Here is a 27182-nt window from a genome sequence, read left to right on the forward strand (position 1 = left end):
GCAGCCACCCTCTGCCTCAGGGTCCTGGGAACAATAGCGTCCCCAAGCAACTTTCTGCTAAGTTATCTGTGTGTGCCCCAGGGCTCTTATTGTCTTTTGCTCTGGGCCATCACCAGCTGAGAGTCTGGATGGCCTTTCCACAAACGGGCCAATACACACCGCATTCGAACACTGACCCTCTGTCACTAGTGCCCATGGGACAGTGACTGGGTAAGCCAGACATTGCTTGTAGCATAATGTAGCCCCTCTGCCCCTGCCCAATTTATCAGCTCACACTGCTGGTAGCAATCTTAAGAGCCAGGGCTTATGTTCTCCCTGGGGAAGAATACGGAGGTAAGCCTAAGATAGAACATGTTTTCCCCAGATAGTCTACAATGTGTATAATCCACAAAATAGAGTTGAAATTGGCTTTTCAATGGACTGATTGTATCTAGTCTCCCCTAATAGACTGAAGCTTCTCAAGAGACAGGAGCAGGTCTTTGTCTTTTCTTTCCATCATAACTGCCTGACCCTGGACACTTCCCTTGGCAATGACTAGAGGCCTCCCGGGGGCAAGAAGGACAAAGCAGGTGTGGGGCCGGTGGGCCCAGCGCCCAGCGTACCCTGTCCAGGCGGCTCTCATCCATCGACTTGGAGTACTCCTTCAGCTTGTACTCTTCCCGCTCGATGTGGGCACTCTCGATGTCAGCTGACAGGTGAGGCATATTGGAGACCCAGGCCACTGTCCGCTCGGAGGCTGGCATCGTGGGGTTGAGCGTGGATGGCGTCTGAGAGTGCTGGGACAAGGCAAGGTGGGGACAGAGGGAGAGAGGGAAGGTGGGAGAAGGCAGGGTGCACTGAGAGGGAGAGCACTGCCAGAAGAGGTGACAGTCCCCACCCTGTTCCCCTGCTCTGGCACTGGTCACCTCGGGACTGCTATGTGCGTTATTTATCATGTCTCCCCTCTGAACGTGAGCTCCGTGAGGGCAGGGATTTTTGTCTGTTGTTCACTGCCGAATCCACAGTGCCAGAACAGCACATGGCACAGAGCGGGCACTCTATACGCATATGTTTAATGAACGAAAGGAGGTGAGACAATTGTGAGGAACTTCAGACCACAGACTCTATTCTACCCCCAATTCTCTATCCCATTTCCTCTTCCCTCGCTGCTCTTCACCCATCCCTCCTTCCTCCCACCCTCACCTACCTGCTTGGTGATGGAGGGCTTGAGCCCCCCACCCCCTCCGCCACCGCTGCCCCCGCTGCCCCCAATGCTGCCCTCCTTGCTGAGGCTCTGTTGCCGCGGACGGGCAGGGCCGTAACTCGGCTCCGGTGACTGCAACAGATTCCCGCTGGATGGCCGGGGTTTCTGGGCAGCGCTGACTGTCAACTGCTGAGACTTGCCCCTCTGCAACGGAGGCGGCTGGCCCCCGCCACCCCCGCCACTGCCCGCACCACCGCTCCCACCTCCAGGCCCTGAGGGGGCAGGCCTCTGGGGACCAATGGTGATCTGGGGAGGGGACAGCATGTGCTGCAGGTTGTCCTGGAGTGAGAGCTGCCGACGGGTGAAGTCAGTGCCAGAGGGTCCAAACTCATCACTGTAGCTGTGGCTGTGAAGGATGGAAGCAGCAGGGGGCTTGGGGACCCCTGAGGAGAGGTCCTCACTCTTGCTATAGCCATGGAATGGGGCAAAGGTGTCCCCTGGGGGCTCTCCACCTCGGTGGTGGTGATGGTGGTGATGGTGGTGATGGGAAGAGGGTGGGCCATGGCCACCGCCCACTCCGTGTCCCCCTGGGGGGCCTGGCCCATCAGCAGCCATGTGGAAGAGAGGGTTCTGGAAGGAGAGGGGGATACGCAGTTGCTGGGCAGGGACACCGTCCGTGGTGACGCCCATCTGGCTGAGGCGCATGCCAGCCGCAGTGATGGACGAGCCACTCCCCTGGGAGAGGCGTCCAGCAGGCGCCGGCCGCAGCCCCAAGGCCGCTGTCAGGGAGGCCTGGCTCGAGTGCAGCAGGTCCCCGACGGCCGCCAGGTTGGACACACTGCTGCTGTTTAGGCGGCCACCGGGCCCATCGCCCTGCAGATCCAGCATGGAGACACTCTTGTTGACACTCAGCATCTTCTGCTCTGGCTCTGTGATGTCTGAGCTGCTCGTGCAGTATGCTGGCGAGGAACGGGCCAGAGGCGGACGGCTGACATAGAACAGGTCCTTCCCCCCACCAGGGGGTGGTGGGGGCGGCTTTTCCTTGGTTGGGGAGGGGAGGCGAGCCATGTCCATAGAGCTGTGGGAAGGGAAGGGGGCACACAAGCAGGAAGGTAAGGCCAAGGCTGCTGCTGACGGACTTGCTGTGGTCTGGCACAGGCCTTGGGGTGCAAAGTGGGACCCACAGGGAAGGGCTGAGAGCTGGCAGCAGCAGCTCTGGAGAGGGCAGTAGGGAGGACGGGAGGGGAGATGTGGGCAGAAGGCAAGGACAAGGCCCCTCCAAGCAGGGAGGGAGGCCTAGAGGAGGGGAGAAGGGGGCAGCAAGAGGAGGGATGAGGGGCAGGTCTGGGCAGATATGGAGGAGATGAGGGTGCATGGAGGAGAAGAGGAGAGGAGGAAGGTGAAGGCCATTGGAGTGGGAGAGGGGGAGCAGACAGGAGAGGAGAGGAGGGCGGGGGAGGGGAGAGCCCCTCACCTGTTGAGGCCTCGAGCCATGAAGGACTGAAGGTCGATGGAGCTGGAGAGAGATGGAAAGAGGGGCGAGCACAGACAGAGAATGAGAGAGGTGGGCAGAAGGCATGAACGAATGGAAGGAGAAATGGGAACGGTGGAATGGGTATGGCATCGTGGAGGGAGAGACAGGGCAGAGGAACAAGCCGGGCGGTCATCAAACAGTGAGCAGCAGCTGAGGCCCGGCGCCGTCCCATCGGAACGGATGCTGTGGCTTGGGAGGCCCCGCTAGGGTCCAGGTGTTACTTCTCTAGTGCTGGATCGTGGCGAGGTCTGTGGGGTTCTGGTGGGAGGCTGGGGGTAGTGCCTATTTACCAGCTAGTACAGAGATATTTGCACGTTTTGACACCACATCGCTGATCCAGCATGCACTGGCTGAACCGCAGCTCTGGGACAGCCAGACTCCCTAGGCTTACAACAAGCTGGAGGAGCCTCCGCACTTCTCTTGGGGCTCCCTCTGGCTTTAAAGGACTCGCAGCCTAACCACTGACTGTACCTGTCTCCTTACCATTTTCTCTGAGAACTTGCTTCTTTTCCCTTTCTTTCAAGCCCTAGAGTGAAGTGTATCCAGAACAGAAAAGGAGGGGCTCCTGGGGCATAAGTGTGGGGGTCCCGGGTGCTCACCTGTTGAGGTCCCGCATCATGTAGCCCTGCATCTCGGCTGATGGACCCCGCAGCACTACGGGCTGAGGCCGGGGCCGCTCGCTCTGGCGGCTTGGCTGCCTTTGGATGTTGGGGTTCCTCAGAGCTGTGCTGATGTCATTGAGGAGCCGGGGCAATGGGCCCAGCTTCAGGAGGGCTTCCTGGAAGGGTGAGGCTATTACCTGGGGGCTATATGCCCAGCTCTAAGAGGGCCTCAGAGGGAGTCTGAGCTGGGGGAGTGCTGGTGATACATCTGGGAATGGGGGGGAGAAAAATGTGTGCAGGGGGTGGTCTCTCAGGCCACAGAAGCCTCTGGAGACAGCTGGGGACGGGGCAGAGGGGCATTTGCTGACCTTGCTGAGCTGGGGCAGCACCTCCCAGAGCAAGGCATGCAGTGTGGAGAGCTCTCGGCCCAAGTCGATGTAACCCTCAAAGCTACTGCTGTTGGTCAGCGTGTCCAGGTTGGAGATCTCGTACAGGAACTGCTGCATGGAACCCCACTCCAGCTCCAGAAACTCATTCATGAATCCCAGAAAGTCCTCCTTTGAGGTAAACCTGGCCAAGACATCCAAAAGGCAGAGGTCACACACACACAAGGCCTCATACCCACCCTGTCTCAGGGTCTCTAGGGACTCAGGAGACCTTTCCTGCCCACCCCCAGCCCTCCCCTACCCCCTGCCTGAGGCTTCCCTCACTTGGAAAAGTTGGCCAGGTTCTGGATGACCTTGGCGATAAGGGTGAGGGTTCGTGAGGTCTGCTCATCTGGGTACTCCTGCATGAGCCCAAAGAGACTGGGCGACATAATGGCTGGGCAGAGGAAGCGCAGGAAGAGCGAGGCGCTGATCAGCCTGTCAGCGATGTCCTCCCGGCCCCGCTCTGCGCAGCGCAGTCGCCACGACGCAAACACCTCCTTCAGCTCCCTCGGGAACACGCTGGGGGGAAGGGATGGGGAGACAGAGAGAGAGAGAAAGAAAGAGAGAGACCGGGACTGAGCCCCAGAGACCCTCAGCTTCCAGGGAACATGCTGAGGGGGGTGGTAGGAGGTGAGGGTGTGGAAACAGGTGAGAGAGACAGGGAGGGAGGGACTGCAGGAGGAAGACAGGAGGCTGCTGGAAGAAGAGGGCTGTGGCAGAGGAGACAGATTAGGGAGAGAGAAATGGAGGAGGAGAGAAGGTGAGCGGAGAGAGACACGCGGGAGAGAGACGGAGGATGTGTGCGAGAGACAGAGAGGGGAAGAAGAAAAACAGACACCAGGGAGAGACAGAGATGGGAGAGAGATGGAGGGTCACTTGAGGTACAGGGAGCTCGGACCCCCCAACTCTTCTGGATTCCAGGGAAATGAGGATGGAGGTGCCCCTGGCATGATCCCCAGTCCCTGGAATGGCTCAGAGCTCACACTCCCCACACCTCCCTGTTCCACTTCAGTGTTCCATTGACACCTTAAACTCTGACTGCAGTAAAGCAGAGCTCACCATCGCCCCCACACCTCCAACAGGCTCCTCCTCCTGACTTCCCTGGTTCTGTCAGTGAGGCCACAGGTCTCCCCAACACCAGCCTCATGGCCTCAGCTCCCCACAGACATGTCCCCTCCCTAAGAGTCAGTTGAAAAGTCCTGCAGATCCCTTCCTCAGGGGGTCCTTACAGCAGCCCCTTCTCTACTTTCCTGCCACCATCCGGATTCAAGATCTGACTTTCATGCCTGATCCATGAACAACAGCCCCCAACTAGCCTGGACTTCATTCTCCTGACTCTAGTCAACCTCTGCCCTCCACTCTACTCAAGGATTAATCTTCTCAGTCACGATACTTCCTGGCATCAGCACCATTAATGTCATCCCACGACCTACCAATGAACTCAAACTCCTGAACCTGGCAGCTGAGGCCTTCCAGAGTCTAACTCCAAACCCCCCGTCCAGACATCTCTCCCACCACTCTCCATTATGAGCCATGTGCTCTGTTAAACCTGTTCTAACTGCTGTCCCCTGAAAGCTCCTGGGCCTTTCACCTCCATGCATGCGCCTGGCCCACAGCCTGCTGGAATGTCTTCTTTGCCCACCATATCCATACATCAGAACCTGACCCAGTCTTTAAAGCCCAGCCCAGGGGCATCTCCTCCACAAAGACTTCCCTGCTTATTGCAAGCAAAGCTCTGCCTTCTCTGACCTTAGGTTGTATGGGGGGACCTTCCCTCGGCATTTAACACATACTACAACTGTTCTGTGGCCCTTGGTGTCTCTAATTTGTCCCTCATTCTGGTGGAGGTCCTCTGAGGGCAGGGGCCAGCCCTCATTCCTCTGAGTGCTCTACAGCACCCAGCACAACGCTTTGCCCGTAACTGGTACTCAGTCCTCTTTGAGGATGGACAGATGGATGAACGGATGAACACACGACTCCCCCGACCCCGGCCCCCCAACCCAGCGTTCCCAGTCTCACCAATGGGAGTTGACCACCTTGCACAGGGCCAACTCACAGCACATTCGCAGGTTGGCCTGGTGCTCTGCCAGACTGGACGCCGTGCACTTGATGGGGTCCACCTCACAGTTCTCCTCGGACTCATACAGAGCACGGATGAATTCCCCTGGGGGAGGGGGTGGGGGCACAATGGGGGTGGTCACACTTTCCAAGGGCAGGGACACGGACTGCCTGGGTTGGGGGAATCTTGGAATCATGTGGTTGGAGGCTAGAGTCCAGGGACTCTGGGCTTGGAAGCATCAAGCTGAGGAAGGTGGGCTTGGGGTCTAGAGTAGCCAGGTTTAGGGTTGGGGTGGCATCTGGTGGGTCTGGGAAGAGGACGTGAGGGTGGGCCATACCAATGGCATCCTTGAGGTATTTCTGACCAATCAGTCTCATGTACTCTTCTATGGCTTTAGTGGCGAGCGTGTTCTCGCGGAATATGAGGTGCTCCCGTTCCATGAACCGGTCCACCTCAGACATGGCCATGTCTGAAAGGAAGTCCTGGGGCCCAGAAAAATCCAAGGGTCAGCCTCTGCACAAGCCAAGCTCGTGAAGACAGAAGTGCCCTAGCCTCACTGTCCCCTCAAGCAAGTGCCCACTCCCAGGTCACCTTTTCCTGAGGGCACAGCACTCACCTTGGCCTTGCCCGTACTCTGCAGGATGTGAACCAGTGCACTGGCAACCTCTTCCTTGCCCTTGACGTTCAGGGCAGGCTCCAATACTGCACACAGCATCCGATAATGGTTGGTGACATACTCTGCAAACTCCTTATACAGCTCCATGGGCAGGATACTCATTGTCTGGTAACGTGCTTTCAGCCGCACAGCCGGGCAACCTCCTTTGCCCTTGCCCCCTGAGCCGCCCCCCGAGCCCCCGCCCCCGCCTGAGCCCCCCATACCCCCAGAGCCCCCACTGCCTGTTGGCAGGGTTACGGGGTACCACTGCTCTGTGAAGTGGCGCCCAGCTAGGGTGGCCACGGGCACAGTCACCAGGCCGACATAGCCCGCCTTGTCCTTCTTGCGCTTTTTGTCAGAGTCACGGTAGAGATGCAGCCGCAGGGCACGGACGGCCGGCAGGTTGTTAAACTCAAAGTGCTCGCCCCAGAAGACGGTGTCCCCTGAGGCCGAGCGGGGCTTGGAGGTGGTGCGCGCATAGAGCATGTCATCTAGGCAGAGCTCACAGTAGTACCGCTTCTTGGGGGGCAGCTCCCGGGCCTCTATGATCCACAGCTTCAACACGTTGTCCACCCGGCGGCTGTTGTCCTGGCATGGTGGGGTGAGCACCGCGGATAAAGGGGAAGGGACAGAGAGACAGAGACACCAAAAGAGGAGAGCCAGTGAGAAAGTGAGACAGTCTATGAGACAACAAACATAAGGCTGAGAAGGGTGTACTGGATTGAATAGATTGCCCCCAAAATTCATGTCCACTCGGAACCACTGAATGAGACCTTATTTGGAAATAGGGTCCTTGCAGATATACTTATATTAAGATGTGCTCATACTGGATGAGAGTGGGCCCTAAATCCAATGACTGGTGTCTACATGGAGAGGGAGATTTGGAGACCGGAGACACACAGAGGGAAGACGGCCATGTGAAGAGGGAGGCAGAAAATGGACAGATGCAGCTACAAGTCAAGGAATGCCCAAGACTGCCGGCAACCACCAGAAGCTATGAAGAGGCAAGAAAGGATTCTTCCTAGAGCTTCAGAGGGAGCAAAGCCCTGCCAACACCTTGATTTTGGACTTGCAGTCTCCTGAACTGTGAGAGAATAAAGTTCTATTGTTTTAAGCAACCCACTTTGTGATAATTTGTTACAGCAGCCCTAGGAAACTACTACTGAAGGGTAGCTCATACACCAGATAATAGAAACAGTATTGGGGAAGATTTTAAAAGCTAGAAAAACAAACCAAAAATATTAAGGGGGAGCTTCAAAGGGAGAAGTGGGGAGTCTTTCAAAGACAATTAGAAGTTAATTCCAAAAAAAAATAGAATTGCACGAATACAGGATGAGTGAGGCTATATAGTTAGTATGAAAAGGGCTTAAGAGGATACAACTGACCACAAGCTCGTGGTGAGGCTCAGGCGATGTCGCAGTGTGGAAGGAGCATGGTGTCTGGTGTCTGGAGCAGGGTGCATGGGTTAGATCGCATTGAGCATCTTGGGTCTAATTCTTTAAGAAAGATATTGAGAAACAAGGGATCTCCCAAAGAAGGGTCACCAGAACTATGAGCTCTCTGGAAACTGGGATATAGAGAAGAGCTGACAGAACTAGGAGCCTTTCTCCTGGGAAACAGAAGTCTTGGGAAGAACACAGACTAGTAGAATTGCTGAGCCAAAGACACTTTAGAGATCATCTCTTCCAACCCCATTCCCACCAGTTTTACAGAGAGGAAACCAAGGTCTAGAGACATGGCTAGCCGACAATCACTTGTCCTGCAAAAACGCTGTGCGGGGGCTGGGCGACCACCTGTCAGGTTATTAGCAGGGTATTTCTGCCTGCAAGGAAGATGGACCAGAAGCCTTGCAGAGCCCCATCAACTCCATAAGTCTATGATTTCTATGGTAAGGAAACAGATCATGAAGTAGAAAGAAAAGGAAAAGAAATGAGGCACTCAAAAAAAGATGAGGGTCACCTCCCGCTTATCCAGGTCCCCTCCACCTCGGTCCCCTCTTCCCCCAAGTCTCCCTTCCTTTAGCTTTCCTCTCCTCTACGCTCCCAGCTTCCCCGTGGCTTGACCTTTGCCTTGCCCGTGCTGTTTGTGTCCCCTTTACTCCCAATACCTTGTTGGGTTTTACTGCCCGCTGTAGATTCTCGATCCATTTGTCCCTTTCGGCCGCAGAACGACAGGCAAAACATTTTGTTCCTGATGACGTTGTTACCTAGAGAGGGGTGTGGAGTTGAGACGGGGCTCTGGAGGGGAGGTGACTCCTGAGGACTGGAGCCTCCACCACTATCTCTTCCTCCCTGGCCTATCCTCCCAGCTCCAGAGGTTTCTATTCCCTTGACGTCCCCACCTGTGCCACCTCCTCCAGGCCTCTCTGCCCTCACCCTCATCACCCCTGCCCTTCAGCCTTCCCCGGCCCACTAGACCCAGTACCTCAAAACAGAACTCCTGGCCCAGGATGGAGCTGTGCACTGGCTTGATAATGGAATCTTCATCCAAGTTGAGCTCCAAGGCCTCAGCCGCACTGCTAGGACTCAGCAAGGACTCATGAGAGTGTGACTCCTTAAAGCTCTGCATCAGCCGGGCCCTGGCAGGCAGGGGGTTCAGGAGAGAGGATCAGGGCCCCCATTCTTCTTACACACCCGGGGGCCTGCATCATCAGTCTGGCTCTAGGATGGAGACTTGGGGAAAGGGCCTCCTGAACCCCCATCCCACAGGGACACAGACAGAAAGAAATCCAGCCCATCCCTGGGGAAGGACATGAGGGATGTGAGAGAAACCAGACCTTTCAAGAAACCCCCTCCCTCCAGTTCACACCTAAGGGGTTGTGAGGACTGGGGACACCTAGAAATATCTCAAGCCAGAAATGGACCATGGCAGAAAAAAAAAGAGAACAGGTGGGCCTGGGACACTTCTAGGTGGGGCTTCTAGGTGACCCTCCCAAACCAGAGCCTCAATACAAGGAGAAAAGTGAAAGTAAAAAACCAGAAGTACAAAGATGTCTGTTTGGGCCTGACACACAGCTAGTGCCTAAAAAACATTTAATGATTTACAGAATGATTGAATGGTAAGAGGACAAGTTTTAGCAGAATCAAGGGAAAAACTGAGAGAAAATCACAAGAAACAGGAGAAAACTGTGGGCAGAAAAATGAGAATGAAGACAAGAAACTGAAAATGGGGACAGGACAAGAAGCAGGAAAGAAGGAGGCAAGGATATGTGCAGAGAGACGGAGGATGGAGAAGATGAGGAGGGACAGCTGGAGAGACGGACGTGGGAACAGAGATGGGAGACAGAGGGGATGAAACCGGACAGTCACCATGGGAGGGCAGAAGGAAAGGGGCTGAGGGAGAATGGAGGATAATGGAGGATGGGGGCACAGGAGAGGAGGCACAGGAGAGTGAGGGGGATGGAGATGGCCAGGGGATGAAGAGTGGAGAGCAGTAGGGAAGCGGGAGGGGGAGCTCGGGTGTGGGAGCCTCCATGAAGCTATTTATAGCAGCCCCGTCATCTCGGGCGTCAGCGCGACGCTCCCCCGGCCCCCCACCCCCGCGGCCAGGAATACCATGCCCTCACCCCCCGCCGGCCCCAAATCCAACTCTGGTGACATGGGTGGGGGGCAGGGAAAGGTGTGACTCACCTATCCCAACCTCCCTACCTGCCCAATCCTGGGGGCGGCCAGACATGGGGGAAAGGAAGGACAGGGTTCTCCCAGGGGAGTGACTGGGTGAGGGGGAAACCCACAGAGGGACCGCAAGCAGCAGACAACAGAAGCAAACATCAGATCTCCTGCAACCCCGGCCTCAGAGGCAGTGCCCTCTGGACTTCTCTGAGGGCTTCTTCCTCGTGCTTCAGTCCATGCATTGACCACAGCCTCCCCCGACTCTGTCAACCTGCATACCTGTGCCAGCCTCCTCTGTCTCTGTCAGGCTCTATGCTGTCCCTTCCCTCATCCATTAGTATCTGCCAGCCCCAGCCCCATGCCAACCTGCTGCCCTTCCCTCATACCCTTCTACCTAGATCCTCCCTCTCCTACCAACCCACCACCCCTTCCCTCGAGTCCTTAAATGTTCCTCCTAGGCTCTGTCACTCCTTCTCTGTCTTTCTCTACAGCTCCTTCAATCCCGGGCTGCAGCCCACCCTTCTGTCAGCCAGAAGAGTCCCTCCTTGGTTTCACCTTCATTCTCTTTCCTGACTCTGCTCATCCTCTCCCTGCTCCCTAGCCCTCTCCTGCCTCTCTGCCCCATAACATCCCTCAACCAATCTGAGGCCTTCACCTCTGTACTCAGATAACCCCCATCCCACCCACTCCAGCCCCTGTACCGGTCATGGTCAGCACTTCGGAAGCGAGGCAGGATCTGGCGAAAGCTGCTGGTCCGGTCAAGTTTGGGTTGTGACTTCGTGCGTTTGATGGAGCTTTTTAGCCTCCGGCTCAGGAAGCCTTGCTGGGGGTGAAAATGGGGTAGGGGTGGGTTGGGGCAGGGTCAGTTCTACCTACTCACCCCTCAGCTGGTAAAGAGTTCCTGGATGAAGGTGGGATGGGGGGAAAAGGGAAGTCTCTAGAGGCGAGGAAAAGGGGATAGAAGCCCTGCTACCAGTGTGTCTTCCTTTGCTCCCACGGGTGCAAGCACACACAAACACACACACATCAGCTTGGAGAAGGTGGGAGGGCTGGTCTGAGAAGCAGGGGGGCAGAGCCAAGAAGGGGAAAACCAAAGAGGTGGGGAGACACACACACACACTCTCTCTCTCACTCTCCCCCTCCTGCCCCCTCTCAGAATCCTGGGGCTCCAGCTGGGGCTGGAGGGGAGGGGTCCCAGCTGAGCCACACCTGGCAGGCGCCTTCACTCACTCACCGAGGGCCGGAAGGGCGCAGCGGGGGCGGCCTCCATGCTGTACTGCTTCCCCCCTGGGACGCTCTTCCTCCTCGAGCGACCCAAGTGGTATTCTGGACGAGAGGAAAGGGCCAGAAGGGAAGTTGGGGAGGGGGTCGCTGTTAGTCCGGGTTTCCACCCCTGGCCCCAGCACATTCACCCCCCTCCCTCTGCCCCTCAGCTCCAGCCTCACCTACCCCCCGGAAAGCAGCAGGAAGAGCAGCGGCGGCTGAGAGGCTGGCGGCGGGAAGGAGGGGGCAAGGAACCCGAGCCGGAGCCCCCCGAGGGGGACGGGGTGGGAGGCCTTAGGCCCATGACTGGGGCTGGCTGTCAGCAGAGGGGCATGGCTGGGAGGGTCAGTAAAACCCCAGTGATAAAGGACCCCAAAAATCCACAGAAGCTAGGCCCTTGGTGCTCACCCCCCCAGGAAGGGGCTAGCTGGGGGGGAAAGTTGGGTTAAAGGTCATTGCCCACAGGCAAGCTTTCCTCTTCCCTCAGCTGGGCACATCTTCCACCTGCCCTCCCCTCCTGGAATCCCTGTCTGTCTGGAGGACCAGGGCTGCCTCCCATGACCCCCTCCCTGGACTGGAGGGGGGATGTCTTGGGAGAGACCTATGAGGAGTAGCAGGGGAAGAAGGCTGGGGACAGAAAATTCAAGGAAGGGGCAGACGGGGGGAGGGGAGGAAGAGTCGGTTCCACGTGCACTGCAGTGGCAGGGACTCAGAAGGGAAGGGGGGAAGGGGAGAAAAGATGAATGCAGGGGGGTGGGGAGGATGGGCAGTGGGGGTTCGGGGACTCCCAAGTGAGGGTAGGGAGAGGAGGAGGAGGAGGGGAGGTGAATGCAGATGAAGCTCAGCCTGCCAAGAGTCTAGAAGGGTGGCAGCTCCGAGGAGGGAGGCTGAGGCTCTGCTGCCAAGGAATTTAGAGGGGCCGAGGGGCTAGATGAGAATGAAAGTGGGGGGATGCCAAGCTCCGGCTCCAGCTCCAGAATGGCTGCCCAGGCCTGGGCTCCCCCCTCAGCCCCACAGTCACCACTGCAGCCAATGGGGGGGCAGGTGCTGCATCAGGGGCGGGGCTACCATCTCCAAGGCAACAAGAAGCTACAGGCTTGGGGGGCGGGTGGACCGGAAGAGCTGCCTGTTAACCCTCTAGGTTCCAGAACAAGGAAGGGCCACAGCTACATTTTCACTGTTTGCTTCCAGAATTGCAAATCTCCCGCAAACTGCCCTAGAATCAGTCCCCAGCTTTCCTTTGCCTTGTTAGGGGGTCTGCACACAAAAATGTGGTCCCCGTGACACAGGAACCCTTTTCAGTCCCTCAGGAACAAATGTGTAGAACACAGAAACATACACTGAGCTGTGGGGGCTATGTGTATATGAGAACTACAATACAAAAAATAAATAGATATCTAGGTGCTTATGAGACACACAGACAACCGTGAGCACGGGGGTGCCACGGATCCACATTCTGAGACCCTGAGGCCCACATACCCCATGGGATACACACTTAGACATATGTGAGCACTGCAACAGGAGAGTACATACTTGGACCCAGACACCCACATGAGAGCTGCTGGCGTGGACATGTGGCCCGAGTTCCCCAGGCCATCATGTGGGCAGCACACTACAGAAAATGGACATTTAACCCTGAGACATACACATGGCCCCCCACAAGGGAAGGCAGTTTAACTTCTAAGATACACACTTGAGCACACCACGATCCCGACGACATCAAGGTGTCCCCGTATCCCAAAAGCACAAGCATCCTTCATTCACATGAAAAGTACACCCACATCCGCTCTGTCTCAGGACAACCCCTTTTTCTCCCCCAGCCCTTCCCTGACTCCGTGACTGCTACCAGAACAAAGAAAAGCCAAGGAGCAAATGCGTTAATTATCCTTCTGTTACACACTCAACAATGCACAAAAGGGTTCAGGGTATCTTTTTCCTAGTCTCTGCATTTCTCAGGTATGGCTGCCTCACTCTCACTCCAGGGAATCTAGCTCAGGCATTATTTTCATATGCAAGCTCCTCTAATAAAGGCATAAAGTCTAACTTTAAATCCACTAAAATTTTGCTTTGGAACTAAAGAATCAACAGAAGCAGAACGGATTTGCTAATTGGTTTGCTTAATTCTTGAAGTAATATAACCTTACACATATTACCAGAAACTAAGATCCATGAACTCACATATAAATCACAGGTACACGGAGGCCACACACACTTATACTTACAAAGACTCTTAATGCCACAAAGAAGAGCAGAAACACATAGGAAAAGGGGGCACAGTGACAGAAACACAGGACATGCTGTTATTAGTGCTTCACGCAGTGACACATACCGAAAACATAGCACACACACGTGTATACACACAGAGCAAACCTGATGAGCGTACTGTGCGATCCTGGGTCTCCACGTCCCATCGCTGCATGATATATACACGCACGCACACACATAACAGCCACCTACACAGACCCGTAACACAGGCATTGTGCACACACCCACACATGTACACACCCTGTGTACACACACAATTGCACTCACACACACACACAGTAAGGGCTTAGACTCCCACCTCTCCACCCTCTCTAATCTTGCCATGACCCACAGAATCTTGCCCTGCCCTCCAATCCCCCAAACCCCTAACCTTCCCTTTGGCCTTTCTTCCTTGTCACACCAGCTGGCAGCTCTCAAGGGGAGCCAGAGCAGGGAGGTAGCCAGAGCAAGATGAAGAACAGAGTTGGACAGAGAAATGGGTGCAAAACTCTGTGCTGGGGACAGGAACCTTTAATGACAGTCGCTGCTGTGACAAGCCTCACTGGGAGCCAGCCCCTATGCCTGAGTGGCCTCCCCAATCCAACCAAGCTTGACCTTACAGGGCCTATTTGAACCCGGTGCCCTCTCCCAACTTGCCCCTTTTTTCTCTGGGAGATCACTTTACCAAAAGGCCTGACTCTCTCCTCCTCTGGCCTCCCCAGCTCCTAGGCCCCCTCTCCCACCATCTCCATCCAGTTCCCCATCTTAAGCTCTCTTATCCTCTTTTCTCTCTTCTAAATCTGGCTCAACTATCTCCCACATTCTCATTCTCCAGCTATTCTTTCTCCCGGGCTCTCTCTCCTCTCCTCTCCAAGCCTCTCTCATTCCTCCTCTCCTCCTTTCCCCCCACTTTTCCTCTTTATCCCACTCTTTCCCTTTTCAGCTTTTCTGTCCCCACTCCCTGACTGAGCAAGGGTTCACACCTGCGTAGCCCAAAGGTGTTTCATACATGGTAGGATTCCAAGGAACACACTCACACACACTTACTCCCTCCCCCCACTCGCACACCACCCACATCCAGACACACCCTGGACACCCATGCTGGGATTGACACAGATACCCAGGCCAATGATGGCACACACATGCAAAGACACACACCTGCCACCAGGGACAGAAAATCCTGCTCATGCAGCCACACACAGGAGACTGACAGGAGGTGAGCCCTAGCCGGGGGCATGCATGCTGAGGGTTAGAGGTGACATGTACCAGTATGGCCAGGCACTGCTCACAAGGCAGTGGCCGGCCCAGCAGCCCTCTAGGCAGGAACCGGGCAGGGCAAGATAAGACAGGACAGTCTTGCACATGACAGGCTGCACATGTGTGCACGAGGAACTGGGGCCCCGTGTGCACATGGCACAGACACAGGGCGCACGAACACGAACACACACGAGCTGCCGCCTCCACTGAAGGGCTCCAAGACCACCCCATACCGGCCGCCCCCGCGCGACAGCGACCCTGGCCCCCACGAGGCCGGTCCCCGACCCCCCGACCTCCGCTGCCTCCCCTCCAGTTACCATAACTCCCCCCACTCGGAAGATGCAGCGAGAACATGCGGAGGGAGCAGCAGCTGCCGCCGCCGCCGCGGCTTGCCCACCCCCCGTCCCCGCGCCCACGCACACGCGCGCCCCCGTCCCCACGCGCGCGGCGCCCCCCCCACGCGCGCTCCTCGTCCGCCCGGCGCCGCCCTTACCTCGCACCGCCCCCCGGGGGGTGTCGGGGGTGTCGCCGGTGGGGGAGGGGCCCCGCCCCTGCGCGGGGGAGGGGCGGGGTGCGGCGGGAGAGGGGGCGGCGCGGCCCGGCTCGCGCCGCCCGGAGCAGTGGGGGAGGCGGCGGGGCCCGGGACGGCCGGGACGGCCGTGCGGGGACGGCCGCGGGAACGGCTCCCTCCGCCGCCGCTCCCGCCGCTGCCGCCGTTGCCCGGGCCCCGCCGCCGTTGCTAGGCGACCGCTGCTGCCGTGGCCGCCTCTGTCACGAGCCCCGTCGCCCGGAGACAGCGCGAGAGGGACGGGGGAGGGGGGCGAGGGGACCCCCAAAACCAACCGGACCTCCCACCATCCCCGCCTGAGCAGGACCCCCCACCAAAACCGCGGAGGTAACGAGGAGCGGCGGCTCCACCCAGCAGAGGAGGAGCCCTGGATTCTAATACCCCTCAAAGGTCCGGCGACCTCTCCTGGGCTCCTGCATCCACAGCCTCAGCACACATCTTCGCAAGGTCCCAAAGACCCCTATGTCCCCTGCACATCCTCCATACCCTTTACACATTCCATGTCCCCCTAAATACCCCAAACGTTCACCAGCTATCAGCTCTTTCACTAAACCCTCTCCCAAAATATATATACCCCTGGACCCCCTCCCAACTCCTACTGAATCCTCAACACAACAACCTCCACGTACTATCCCCAACTCCAAACACACACTGGTGCCCCGACCCAAAACACACAGGAGACCCACACCAGAGACCCCAGACTCTGAGGACTTTCTCCTGAGGGTAAGGAGAAAGATGGGGAAATGTGGGCAGAGACACCAATCACGGGACACATGATAAACATGCTCCATGAGCATGTGACCATTCTAGCCTGGACACACAGGTATGCACACGTGCACACAAACACACAAACTTTTCCCAGACATGGACATGACTCACACACACACAGATGTGACAGACATCACACACATTCTCTGTACACACTCCACCACCACCACTACCACCACCACCACCGCCACCTGGCTTTGCCTCACAGAGATGTACTACCCACACACCCCCATGGTCAGAGGTTTCCATGACAATGACACACATCCCTAGCCAGCCACCCACCCACCCAAGGTCCCAGAGATGGGCCCCAAGGGCAGTGAGGCCTGGGCTTATCAGAAGAGGGCGGAAGGGAGCCAAGGGATGAAGATAGGCCACTGGCTCTAAGGAAGAGAAACTAGAAGCCTGGATCCCTGAGGGGAAGGGGAGCTGGTGGAAGAAAGGGGTCATCAGGGTTTGGGGGGATGGAGGACCTAGATCCCTGGTCCTGGAAGGGGAGTGCAGTGATAGGGGGCAGTGACTAGGGGGTTTCCGGGGGCTGAGGGCGTCTCTCTGCACCTTGGCTACAGATCTCTGTTCTCTGCCTTCATCTCCCCTCACTGTTCCCATGGAAACCTTTTAAGCGAACTTCTCAGGAAGACAAAAATCTTTTTTTAAATGACTAAAGAGGGGGGTGGAGGGGGGGCAGAAAGAGGGAGGGAGAGGAAGAGACAGATGGAGAGAGGGAGAGAGTTGGAGACAGACTGAGCAGATAGCTCTACAGACAGACAGAAAGGAGATGAGATGGGGGTCTGATGGAGTTCCACCGGGAGCAGAGGGGAGAGACAGAGGAATCAAGAGGGGTAGAGAAAATAAGAGAAATCGGGGAGGAAAGAGAAAGGGGGTGATAGAATTGCAGAAAATAGAAGCAGTTGACAAGAGAAAAAAAGGGGCAAGAAAAGAGGGAGGGCCCACAGGCCAGAAGGCCTGGAAGAAGAATCAGGAGCGTGGGGGTGGGGCAGAGGTCTGGGGGAGGGCAGGAACTAGGTCATTCTCTCCAAGATCCCAGACCGAGGGCTGGGAGGGGCAGGGGCAGGAACTCGGACAGGAAGCTAAAGATCTAAGGAGACTATTTTTACAAGCACCAGGAAAATAGTCAAACTTCGCTGCTGGAGAGGAAAAAGAGAGCGAAACAGAGCCAGGACCACTGGAGCCTCTCACCCACAGCCCCTGTCCCTCTTCAGATCCCAGAGGAGGGCGCTTCTCTTTCCAGGCTCCCACTAGCAGGAGGTGAGACTTTGTCTCCGCCTCCTCCCACCCCCTGACAGCTCCCTCGGGTCCCCGACTCCCCCTCCCTGCAGCCCGGTCCACCTTCAGCCCTCTCCCCGTCACTGTCCGGGGCACGAGAGCCTGCTCGGCCGCCGTACCATGCTCGCCGTGGGGCCGCCCCTCCACCGGCACGGAGACTGTGCGTCTCAGCAGTTTGTTGCGGCTAGACTCGCTCCTCCGGTCCCGGATCAGAAGTGGGTGTATCTAGGGGATGCGAGGGGGTGTCAGACCTCACTGGCCCAGGCTGTCCCTCCTCTTTCCCTCCCCCACCAAGGAAGGATGAACCTCCCTTTCCACGGGCTCTGCCCACCTTCTGCCCTTCCACACTCTTTCAGTGTGTCTAGGTGAGTCGATCTCGCTTTCCCGTCTCTCTCCAAGTCTCTCTCCCTCATTCCCTCCCCTCCCACCCTCCTCTTTTCTCCCTCCATTTCTTTTGAAACAAGCTCCAGGGAATTCTCCCAAACCCTGCGCTCAGCTTGCCGCAACCCCTCAGGAGTCTGCTACTCCCTGAATCCACTTTCCCCTTGACCTTCAGTTCCTCCATTCTCCCTGCTTTCCTCCCAGCCTCCCACCTCCCTCACCCCCTTCCCTCCCTCCGTGCCTGTCACGGGGGTAGCAGAAGCTGCATTTATAATCAGGATCCACAGCTTGTCTCCCTCCCACGGCCCGGCTTGCGGCCAGACTGGGACCCAACCTCCCCACCCTCCAGAGGGCCTGGTCACCTCCCCCCACCTTTCTTCTTCTTCCATCACCCCTCACTCAACCTTTCTCACTTCCCTCTTCCCTTTAGCCATTACTCTCCCTAAGCCTCATCCCCAACCTCCCCTCTCCAGACCTCCAATCTCCTCCACCCCTACAGGAACTACCCCCACCCCACTAGTCCCCAGACCCATTTTCACAACCCGTCAATTCCAGCTCCCTGTGGCCCTACACGCTGCTCGCTTTCCCAATTCCATCCCACTCCCCCCTCTCCTCACCCTTCCTACTCTAGACTCTGGCCACTCTTGTTGCCCCTCAGCTTGCTGGCCACTGGTCCCCTCAACCTGTCCCCAGCTCTGTCATTCCTTCATTACCCCACCCATTGTCTTCCCTCTTCCTCCTCACAATAGTCCCCACTCTTATTGGTTCCAGTTTCCCCAGTTCATCCTACAGACCCCAAACCTTTGGTTGACACCAGTGACCCCCAGTGAATCACTCAAATGCCCCTCAATACCTAAAACTCTGATTTCCCAAACCACCTCTCCCTTTAAAGTCCCCATGTCCTCCCCTAGACACCTCAACTTTGTGGCCTGGAATCTCTCTACCCAGCCATCTCTCTACACTCTCACTTGCCCCTCAGGTCCCTTGAAACCTTCATTAACCCCAACTCCAAATCTAGCCCTGCCTCACCACACCCTCCCCAGCAGCTTTCTGGTCACATCTCTCACCACCTCTCTGGTCTCACAGGTTACCCTATAACTCTCTAAAGCTAGTCCCCCAATCACCCCCACTCCCTGAATCATACCTCTGGGCGTCCATCCACCCTTCATATTCACATTCTCTATTTCCTCTGATGGACCCTCCACTGCTAACTCAGCTCCCAAATCAGAACCCACACTCCCCTCGCTCTCTAATCACCCTGCATGGCCACCAGCTCCCACAAGAACCCTCTGTTCATTTCCCCTCTTTCTTACTGGCCAGTCCCTGCCCCTATCCCACTCTTACTCCTTTAGACAACTTCCCATACTCCCAGTTCCCCTCATCCCCAGGCATCTCCTCCCTTATATTCCTTCCTGCTGTCCCTGGAGAAAGCCTTCTCAGTGTTTCTCTAAACTTTGGTCTCAGGCACCTTCCCAGTCTTCTCCGCCATCCAAGCCAAGATCCTCTGTCATCTCTCCTAGTACCCTCCAGCCCCCTCCCAGTTTCCCAAAGACCCCCCTCTCTCCTACATTTTCTCTGAGCCCCTCAATCCCCCCTCCCTGCACTCTGCCCCATGATGGGGAAAGGACTGGGAGTGGTGAGTAATGGGGCTTGCTTAGTCGGGGGAGAGAAGAGGGTCCTGAGCTGATGCCTCCAAAGTGATTCCCATTCCTTCACCCCTTCTCCAAACTCTTCAGTTTCCGTTTCCCATCCTAACCTATCCTGCAATATGGGCTGGGTGAAAACAGGAGGCACCCTCAAATCTTCAGAACCACATTTCCTCCCCAACACTGCACATGGCCCTCAAAGACCCCCTGGCCAAGGTGAGAGAATGCTTGCCCCTTTTCACGTCCCAACCCAAATCTCAATGGCCACCCTCTTCCCATCACTTGCAAATATCTCTCTTCTTTGTCTGCCTTCTCTGTCTTTCACCCCTTGACTAATGAGGATTCTCCCCATCTTTCTCTCCACATTCTCCCACACTACCCAGAGGTCTTTTCCCAACCTTCTCACCCTGCTCACCTCGTCCTCATCCAACATGAGAAGCTGGTTCCCCGAGATGATGCAGAACCGAGGGTTCCAACCAGGACGATCATATGGGGAGTGAACATATTGGGTTCGGTGCATAGGAGGTCCCCGTACATCTGGGGGACAGAGATACACAGAAACAGTAAGGGAGGCTATATGCATTTTGGGGGACAGAGGCCTAAAATGGCAAGCGAGTCCACAAAGTGGGAGAAGGGGACCCCACCCGCCTTGAGGAGATCATGTATAGGGGTGAGGCACCTGGTAACTTTAAAGGAACAGAAGATAAGCCTGTATACCTGGGGAGAAAGAGGGGAGAGGAATCACATCACAGGGGGCTCTGTAGACTTGGGGGAAGAAATACAGAGGGGTGGTTCAGGGAAGGGAATTATATCATGACAGATATAGGTTTGGAGGCAGAGAAAGGTGAAGGAGCTCTCCATCCAGTTCAGAAAAAAAAGGTGGAGAGTGCAGCAAAACTAGCAGAAGAAAAACACACAGAGAGGTTGGCGGCCGGTGTCTGGGAAGAGGGAGGGCACTGGAATAACTACAGAAGACAAGGACTTTGAAGGTGGCACCACCTGTCTACAAGAGAGTAAGAGGAAAGCTACACAGCTCTGGGAAAGAAGGATGGGATTGGGGATGTAGAAGCATCTGGGTCACGAGATTCTGAGAGCTAAACATCTGGAAAAGAGAGGAAGTGAGGGGGCTTACCTGCTCACAGAATCAGACATGAGAGGGCCTCCCCTTCTGCCTCTCCTCTATCCTCCATTCCCTCCTCCCCTAGCCCAACCCTGCTCATCCTTTGGGGAAAGTTCTGGTTCTTCTGGTGGTAGGGGGAGGATGGGTGTTGTCAGCATCTGGCTGTGGAGGGGCTGGGGAGTGAGGTAGGAAATATGCCCTTTTTGAATGAATAAAGACTGAATTGTTCTCTTCCCCCACTCTGTACCCAAAGATCAAAGATTCAGTACTGTCCCCCCACACACCTAGTTTGCATGGACAGGATGGAAGCCAACTCCACGGGTTAGGAACCTCCTCAAGGCACAGTGGGGAGCTTGAAGAAAGACGGAAGGGAAGAATGGAAGATCCAGGCCTGTGACATGGAGGGGCCTCCAAAGACTAGAGCTGGGGATGGGGGCAAAACTTCTAGAAAAGAACAGTAGACTAAGGGTTGCCCAGGCTCAGAGATGCCCCAGGGTCCTTCTTCTCCAGCTTGCTGTTCTTCCCATGCTCCCATCCCTGCAGACTGCCTCTCCTTTAAACCCCAATGCCACACACTGTCACAGGAACACAAGGGACAGGCCCTATGGAAGTAAGAGAGAAATCAAATTGGTAACAAAGTGATAGAAAATAGGCTTAAGGTATCAGAGTGAGAGAAAGTTTAGAGGAAGAAAAATCAAATTCTGTCTCCTTTACAGGATAATTAATCATGAGTATATTGCAGGAAAAGAACTGGTTTTTGCTTCATTCTAAATGAATGCCCTGGGTAGGAGAGTTTTGAAAAATCTAGCCCCTTTCTGTCTACAAACATGTCCTTCAAATTTCCCCAAGCTGCAGATCACAGTCAGAGATGAACCCCCAGAATATAGATATTTAGAAACCCTAATACTTTGAAACTCTCACTATCCAGTGCCATCTCAGAGACTCTAACCAGGACCTTCTACATACAGAGATCACCAATACCTAGGCTCCGAGACTGCAAACACTGCAGGCAATATGCCCAGCCCACTCAGACTCTGAGGACCCCCAGAGGAGAAATCTGTTGATACACGTGATCATTATGGGAGGGGCTGGTTCAGGCTGCAGCCACCGGGAGGCAGGTTAGACTTCAAGGGGTACCTTCCTCTTGGGAGCAGCGAAGGACACAGGGAACTTAGCTTAGGAGCAACTCTGGAAACATACACACACACATATTGTCTGGACTTAAGTAAGGATGATTCTGGGAGGCAGACGCAAGAGACCGGAACACAGCTGAGAAAGGGGAAAGATTTACTAGGATGAGAAATCCTACAGGGCTCAGATGGGGATCTCTTATAGGCCCTGTTCCAACCATCAAAACCTGTGCCTTTGCACCCCAAATCTCTAACACCCCAGGAAGTAGAAGAGACAAGCAAAGAGGAGTGGGTGATAAGAGCTGAGGTATTAGGGGAAAGTGGGTAGGCACAGACTTGTGACAAGATAGGGAATGGGGTAGGGAGTAGAGGATGGGCTAGGGGAAAAATAACAGGGATGGATCTAAGAGAAAATGATGCAGAAATGATGGTAAATCCCTAGGGACAAGGCAATATACCAGAAGGGCCCAAGTGGACACGGGGCAGGGGAAATGAGGTGGACCTAACAGGAGTGCTAGGACAAGGGGGTCAAGAAAAAGGAGGTGAAGACATGGTAAAGATATAAGGGAACTGCCAGATAGAAGAGAGAGAGAGAGAGAGAATGGGCACCAGAGAAGAGGCTGATATAGGGGAAGGACAGAAGGGGGACTCATATAAGGAACGGACACCATATGGGGGGAAAGATATAGGTGATGGACACCAGAGGAGGGAGGGGGAATGGAAATAAGGATTGGAGGTGGGGGAGGGGAGTAAAAGTGGGGAAGTGAAGGGAGCGGATAAGACTCCAGGGGTTACATTTCACTGGCCTTAATGAGGATCAGAGCCTGGGGCAGGGTCCTGACCTGGCCCCTACTCCCATCACTCAATCTTACTTGTATTGCCCCCCTCCCCCGGCAACAAACACACACATAATTTGGTCCCCCCCACTGCCCTGGTCTCTCCTCCCCCAACCCATTCCCTCTTTCCTCTCTTCCCTCCATCTGGACCCTTCTTTCCTCCCCCCCCCTGCCACCCTCTCTCTCCATCTGGCCCCTTCTCTCCCTCCATCCTCCTCTCTTTTTCTACTCCCTACCATTCTCTGAGCCCCCCCACCATAATCTGTCCCCCATCTTCTTGGCTTCTCTTTTCACCCCTGTGTTTTCATTTCCCCCTCCTAGCCCCTATCCTAAGACTCTGTCCTTCTATTTCCTTGATATTTTCCTCATCTCTCAGCTCCCACCTCCAAATTATTTCTGCAGCTCTTCCCCCAACCCTATCCTTCTATCTTCCCACCCTTTCTGGCAATCTTTCCCCTTCATCATTTTCCCCCCAGTCCCCTTAAAAGCCTGTTTCCTGGCCCCTCCAGCCCCTATCTACCCCTATCCTCTAGCCTCCAACCCCTCCTTCCCCGTTGCTCCCATCCCTGCCTTCCCGGTCCTCCTTTCTCCCTACATTTCAGCTGCTCCCCTCCCTGGCCCCAGCTCTGCACCCCCCACCCCTGCCCCTCCCCCTCCAGCCCCCCCCCAGCCCTCCCCCTCCCCTCAACCACCGTACCTCTGAAGGGGGCATAGGACATCGCGGGGATGCTCCCCCGATGGATGGAGGCGCGAGACCTGCTCATCAGGCCTAGGGGGGAGGGGGCGGGGGGACGGGGGAGAAAGAAGAGAGAAAGAGGGGGAGAGAGAGGGGGAGAAGGAGGAGGAGGTGGAGGAGGAGGAGGAGGAGAGAGGAGGAGAGAGGAGCGGAGAGGAGCAGAGAGGAGGAGAGAGGAGGAGGAGGAGGAGAATAGGAGCCAACGGCAGCAGCGGCAGCCGGGAGAGAGAGAGAGGGGGGCGGGGGAGCGAGCGAGAGGAGAGAGCAGGAGGAGGAGGAGAGAGAGACTCGGCAGCCCCCACCCCTACTCAGTGGGAACCAGAGAGAGAGAGAGAGAGAGAGACCCCTGACTCAAAAACACACCAGAGAGAAAGAGAGCAGTTCTAAAGATGCAGACCCCAGACCCTGAGATCGAGAGACCCCAGACCCACAGAGGAAGATACCTTGCCACCCCTGGGAGTTAATCTGAGGCACAAACCCAAAATCTAGAGGAAGAGAGACCCCAATCTCAGAAAAAAAGACCCCAGACTCCCCCCTGAGGGGTCAAAGATCAAAAATCTGAGCATCCAGTCTCAAAAAGGTTCTCCATAGCCACAGAAATCTTAGACTCCAGGCTCACGTGGTGATTTTCAGGGACCAAGACCTGAGATGGAGACTCAGAGAAAAAAGATGAGACCCAGATTCAGAAGAACCTAGACCTAGAATTAGGTCTTAGAGAACTCTGACCCAGAGAGAGGTATCAGAGACCCCAGACTTAGATCTCAGAAGAAAGAAATTGCAGACTCAGAGACAGAGACAATCCAGACCTGGGGGGGGGGGAGGGCGAGAAGGGAGAGAGAGAGAGAGAAGAGACACTCAGCTAGCCCAGAGATGGAGAACTCAGAGACCCCAAACACATAAAGAAGAGTTTGAAAGACCTCAGAGAGAGTGATTGCAGACCCAGAAACACAGAAACCCCCCAAACAAAAAGGAAACTCAGTCCCGAGAAAGATCCCAATGCAAATTCTGAAACACCCCATAGAGCTCCATCTCAGAGACAAACTCCAATCCCAAAGACAGAAATCTCAGGGAGATCCTAACCCCAGAGAGGTAGGTATAAGAGAACTCTGACATCAGCCTGGGAAACGCCCAGTCACACCCACCCAGCAGACCAGAGACCCCAGACCTTGGAGGGAGCGGGGATACTGGGTAGGGGGAGTGGCAAGAGCTTTTTTCTCTGTCGCCTCCTCCTACCTATCTCTCCTCTCATTGGCCCCTCTCTCCATTTTTGGGTCACAGGATGTGCTTGGGCCCCAGGGAGGTTATGTAGGGCAGGTCCTGGCTCCTAGGGGGACGGGTTGATGGAAGGAGACCCAAGGCTGAGGCGGTAGACCAGTCCTGGAGAGTCTAATAGTTAGGGGATAAGGGAAAGAAGGACCATCACTACTTCCTGGTGTCTTCTCGGTATCTCTAACCTGCAGCCCTCATCTCTCCCCATCTCGCCAATTCACCAGTCTGTCTCTAGTTTTGGGGTTTCAGTTAAGAAGGCTGAGGCGCCCTCAGCCCCTCTATCCCATTGACAGGGTCTCACTCTGTCCTTTGAAAATGCATCTTTCCTCACCTAGGCATTGTCTTGCCAAGCCCGTGCCTGCCTAATCACTTCCCTCTACCCAGGGACAGCTGGCTTCTCCTCAGATTATCATTGTTCATTCCCAAACCAGGCATCTGTCAGTCCTAACCAAAATGGCAGGGGGCGCTCTCTTCGCCCCCGAGGTTCAATCTTCTCAGACCCTCCCACTCCTTAAGGCCTCGGGAACAGTGTAGGGGCTGTCAGTGGGCACATTCTGGGGTTTAAGGATGATTTCCCACTCCACAACCTGACGCATGGAGTCTGCGGGATCTTTAGCCCCCCCTTTCCTAGCGCCAGCTCTCTCATCACGTGGCCTGCGGGGCTGGCCTGTGATTGGCCTTTTCGTGTCGCTCATTGAGGTACCGCCGCCTGAGGGGCCCGGTCCCCTCACGTGACAGTGGAACGCCGCAGCGGCTCTCCTCAGCCCGCAATGGGCTGTTTCCGGTTTACACGGAAGCGAGCGTGCCATTTCCGTGCACGTCTGCAGATCCGGCTGTCGATTGGTCAGATCCCCCTTCGCTCCTCCCTCACCAGGAGGCGGGGCAAGTTGGGCCACGTGAGGGCCAGGATTGGCTGGCTCTGGAGGGTCGGGTGGTCCGGTTTCTACTGTCACGTGGTGTGCGCTGTTTTCTTATCACGTGGCTGCCGCCCAGGTAAGAAGGGGCAGCTCTTCCTGGCTTTGGGGTCCTTTCTCGGCGTTACGTGTGGCGTTTGATATTCAACGCACCTCTACCAGCATAGACTGCATGAGGGGGGGGCGGGGTCCCGCCATCCTGCTCGGCGGAGGGGTGAGTGACTGGCCCCGCCCCTTCCGGTCCTTCAAGCCGCGGTCACCACCCGCACCCTAAATCCCGGAGGTTGGCCCTTTAGGAGGGAGTGAAAACCAAGTATATGCCATAAATTTTCCAAGTTTCTCTCCCAGTGTCAGGGACCTTTTCCTTCCGGGTGCAGAAGAGGGAGGGCAGAGCCTGAGTGTATATCAAGCCAAGGGTTCCTGGGATGCAATTTCCTGGGGTATTTGCGGGGAGACACTGAATTCACCTCCTGCTCTCAGGCCGCTCTGCTCCTGTCGCTTCTTTGGATGCCAGCGCTGCTGCCTGTGGCCTCCCGCCTTGTGTTGCTACCCCGAGCCCTGCTGTCCATGGCTTCAGGAAGCCCCCCGACCCAGCCCTCGCAGGCCTCGGGCTCTGGCTATGTTCCCGGCTCCGTCTCTGCAGCCTTTGTCACCTGCCCCAACGAGAAGGTTGCCAAAGAGATCGCCAGGTGGGGACATCAGTGTGAAGCAGGGAAGGATGGTCATGAAGGGAGAGTTGGGGGTGGGGGAGAAGCGTGCCCCCTCTGCCTGCTCCGGCTTTGGAAGCCTGTCTCTGGGGCTGCCAGTGCACAAATCTGGGTCATGGGCGCTCTGAATGGGGCTGTCTCTTCACCTTCGGGGCTGTCTCTTCACCTTCAGGGCTGTGGTGGAGAAGCGCCTGGCAGCCTGTGTCAACCTCATCCCTCAGATTACATCCATGTGAGTCATAGGAGTTGGGGGGTTAACCTAACTCCAGGGGCTGACTGGCAGTCTTTTTCCTTGAGCGAAATCTTTGCTCCCACAACACTCTCTCCCTGACCTTTTCAGCTATGAGTGGAAAGGAAAGATTGAAGAGGACAGTGAGGTGCTGATGGTGAGAAACATTCCCCTACCCAACAAAACCTCAATTCCCTGACCCCTTTAACCCCATCCCTCATTTGAGATCCTGAAATCAATCAACCCTTCCCCCTGATTCAACCATGTCTGCCTTTGCCCCTTAGATGATTAAAACCCGAAGTTCCTTGGTTCCGGCTTTGACAGATTTTGTTCGGTGAGAACTGTGAGATGGGTAGGGGTGAGGGTGTATACTGTGGGGTGGGACTTGCTGGGCAGTCTGAGGGGGTGGGCTCCTTTGGGTAAATCTTTGAGCGATCCTCCCTGTCTTTTTTGCAGTTCTCTGCACCCTTACGAAGTGGCCGAGGTGATTGCATTGCCTGTGGAGCAGGGGAACTCCCCATACCTGCATTGGGTGCACCAGGTTACGGAGGCAGTTTCTGACTCCAGCACAGTTCTACCCTGACGAGCCCTGTTCCTGCCATGTTTCCCTCATATACTTCAATGCCCTCTGACTTTCAGGTGATGACTGGGTCCCTAATAAATCCTGTCTTTGGTTCTTGCCACTTTTACCTTTTTCCTTGTCATATATGTGAATTTGGTTGGGAAGATTAGAAGTGCTTCTACTCCCATCTTTCAGA

At 55.8% G+C, this 27182-nt stretch overlaps 2 protein-coding genes across 6 annotated transcripts in view; one reads left to right on the plus strand and one right to left on the minus strand.

Moving 5' to 3' along the window:
* Window positions 1-25303, minus strand: part of SYNGAP1 (synaptic Ras GTPase activating protein 1) — a 33511-nt gene extending 8208 nt beyond the window's left edge. For 2 of the 3 annotated variants that reach the window (XR_009222020.1, XM_058554597.1), the window contains exons 1-16: window positions 23267-25303; window positions 19899-20020; window positions 17576-17681; window positions 11307-11398; window positions 10774-10895; window positions 8886-9039; window positions 8569-8667; window positions 6423-7049; window positions 6144-6288; window positions 5767-5911; window positions 4030-4266; window positions 3688-3889; window positions 3317-3495; window positions 2658-2699; window positions 1187-2261; window positions 603-776 (exon numbers count right to left, since the gene is read on the minus strand). Coding sequence is in view for 2 of the 3 variants with exons in the window: in XM_058554597.1 (XP_058410580.1) it covers window positions 603-776; window positions 1187-2261; window positions 2658-2699; window positions 3317-3495; window positions 3688-3889; window positions 4030-4266; window positions 5767-5911; window positions 6144-6288; window positions 6423-7049; window positions 8569-8667; window positions 8886-9039; window positions 10774-10895; window positions 11307-11398; window positions 17576-17681; window positions 19899-20020; window positions 23267-23333 (3588 nt within the window). In the remaining variant the exon portion in view is untranslated. The remainder of the gene's footprint in view (window positions 1-602; window positions 777-1186; window positions 2262-2657; window positions 2700-3316; window positions 3496-3687; window positions 3890-4029; window positions 4267-5766; window positions 5912-6143; window positions 6289-6422; window positions 7050-8568; window positions 8668-8885; window positions 9040-10773; window positions 10896-11306; window positions 11399-17575; window positions 17682-19898; window positions 20021-23266) is intronic. The other variant, XM_058554599.1, reaches the window with a different exon arrangement.
* Window positions 17803-27107, plus strand: CUTA (cutA divalent cation tolerance homolog). 3 transcript variants are annotated; one of them, XM_058554606.1, is made up of 6 exons: window positions 17803-17821; window positions 25969-26177; window positions 26368-26427; window positions 26536-26581; window positions 26709-26758; window positions 26881-27107. In XM_058554606.1, the coding sequence occupies exons 2-6, from the start codon at window positions 25996-25998 to the stop codon at window positions 27005-27007; spliced, it is 465 nt and encodes a 154-aa protein (XP_058410589.1). In that variant the 5' UTR covers window positions 17803-17821; window positions 25969-25995; the 3' UTR covers window positions 27008-27107. The 3 variants fall into 3 exon arrangements, with proteins under 3 accessions (XP_058410589.1, XP_058410588.1, XP_058410587.1); XM_058554605.1 differs by lacking the exon at window positions 17803-17821 and adding an exon at window positions 25467-25567; XM_058554604.1 differs by lacking the exon at window positions 17803-17821 and adding an exon at window positions 25607-25702.
* The last annotated feature ends 75 nt before the right edge of the window (window positions 27108-27182 follow it).

This window comes from Diceros bicornis, chromosome 14 (genome assembly GCF_020826845.1).
Source record: "Diceros bicornis minor isolate mBicDic1 chromosome 14, mDicBic1.mat.cur, whole genome shotgun sequence".
Classification (NCBI taxonomy): Eukaryota; Metazoa; Chordata; class Mammalia; order Perissodactyla; family Rhinocerotidae; genus Diceros; species Diceros bicornis.

Bases quoted from the DNA above. Each gene is read 5' to 3' on its own strand.
- CUTA (XM_058554604.1), top strand. From the start codon at position 25,661: ATGAGGGGGGGGCGGGGTCCCGCCATCCTGCTCGGCGGAGGG. The intron at 25,703-25,968 runs GTGAGTGACTGG...TCCTGCTCTCAG, and splicing joins CCATCCTGCTCGGCGGAGGG to GCCGCTCTGCTCCTGTCGCT. The intron at 26,178-26,367 runs GTGGGGACATCA...CTTCACCTTCAG, and splicing joins GTTGCCAAAGAGATCGCCAG to GGCTGTGGTGGAGAAGCGCC.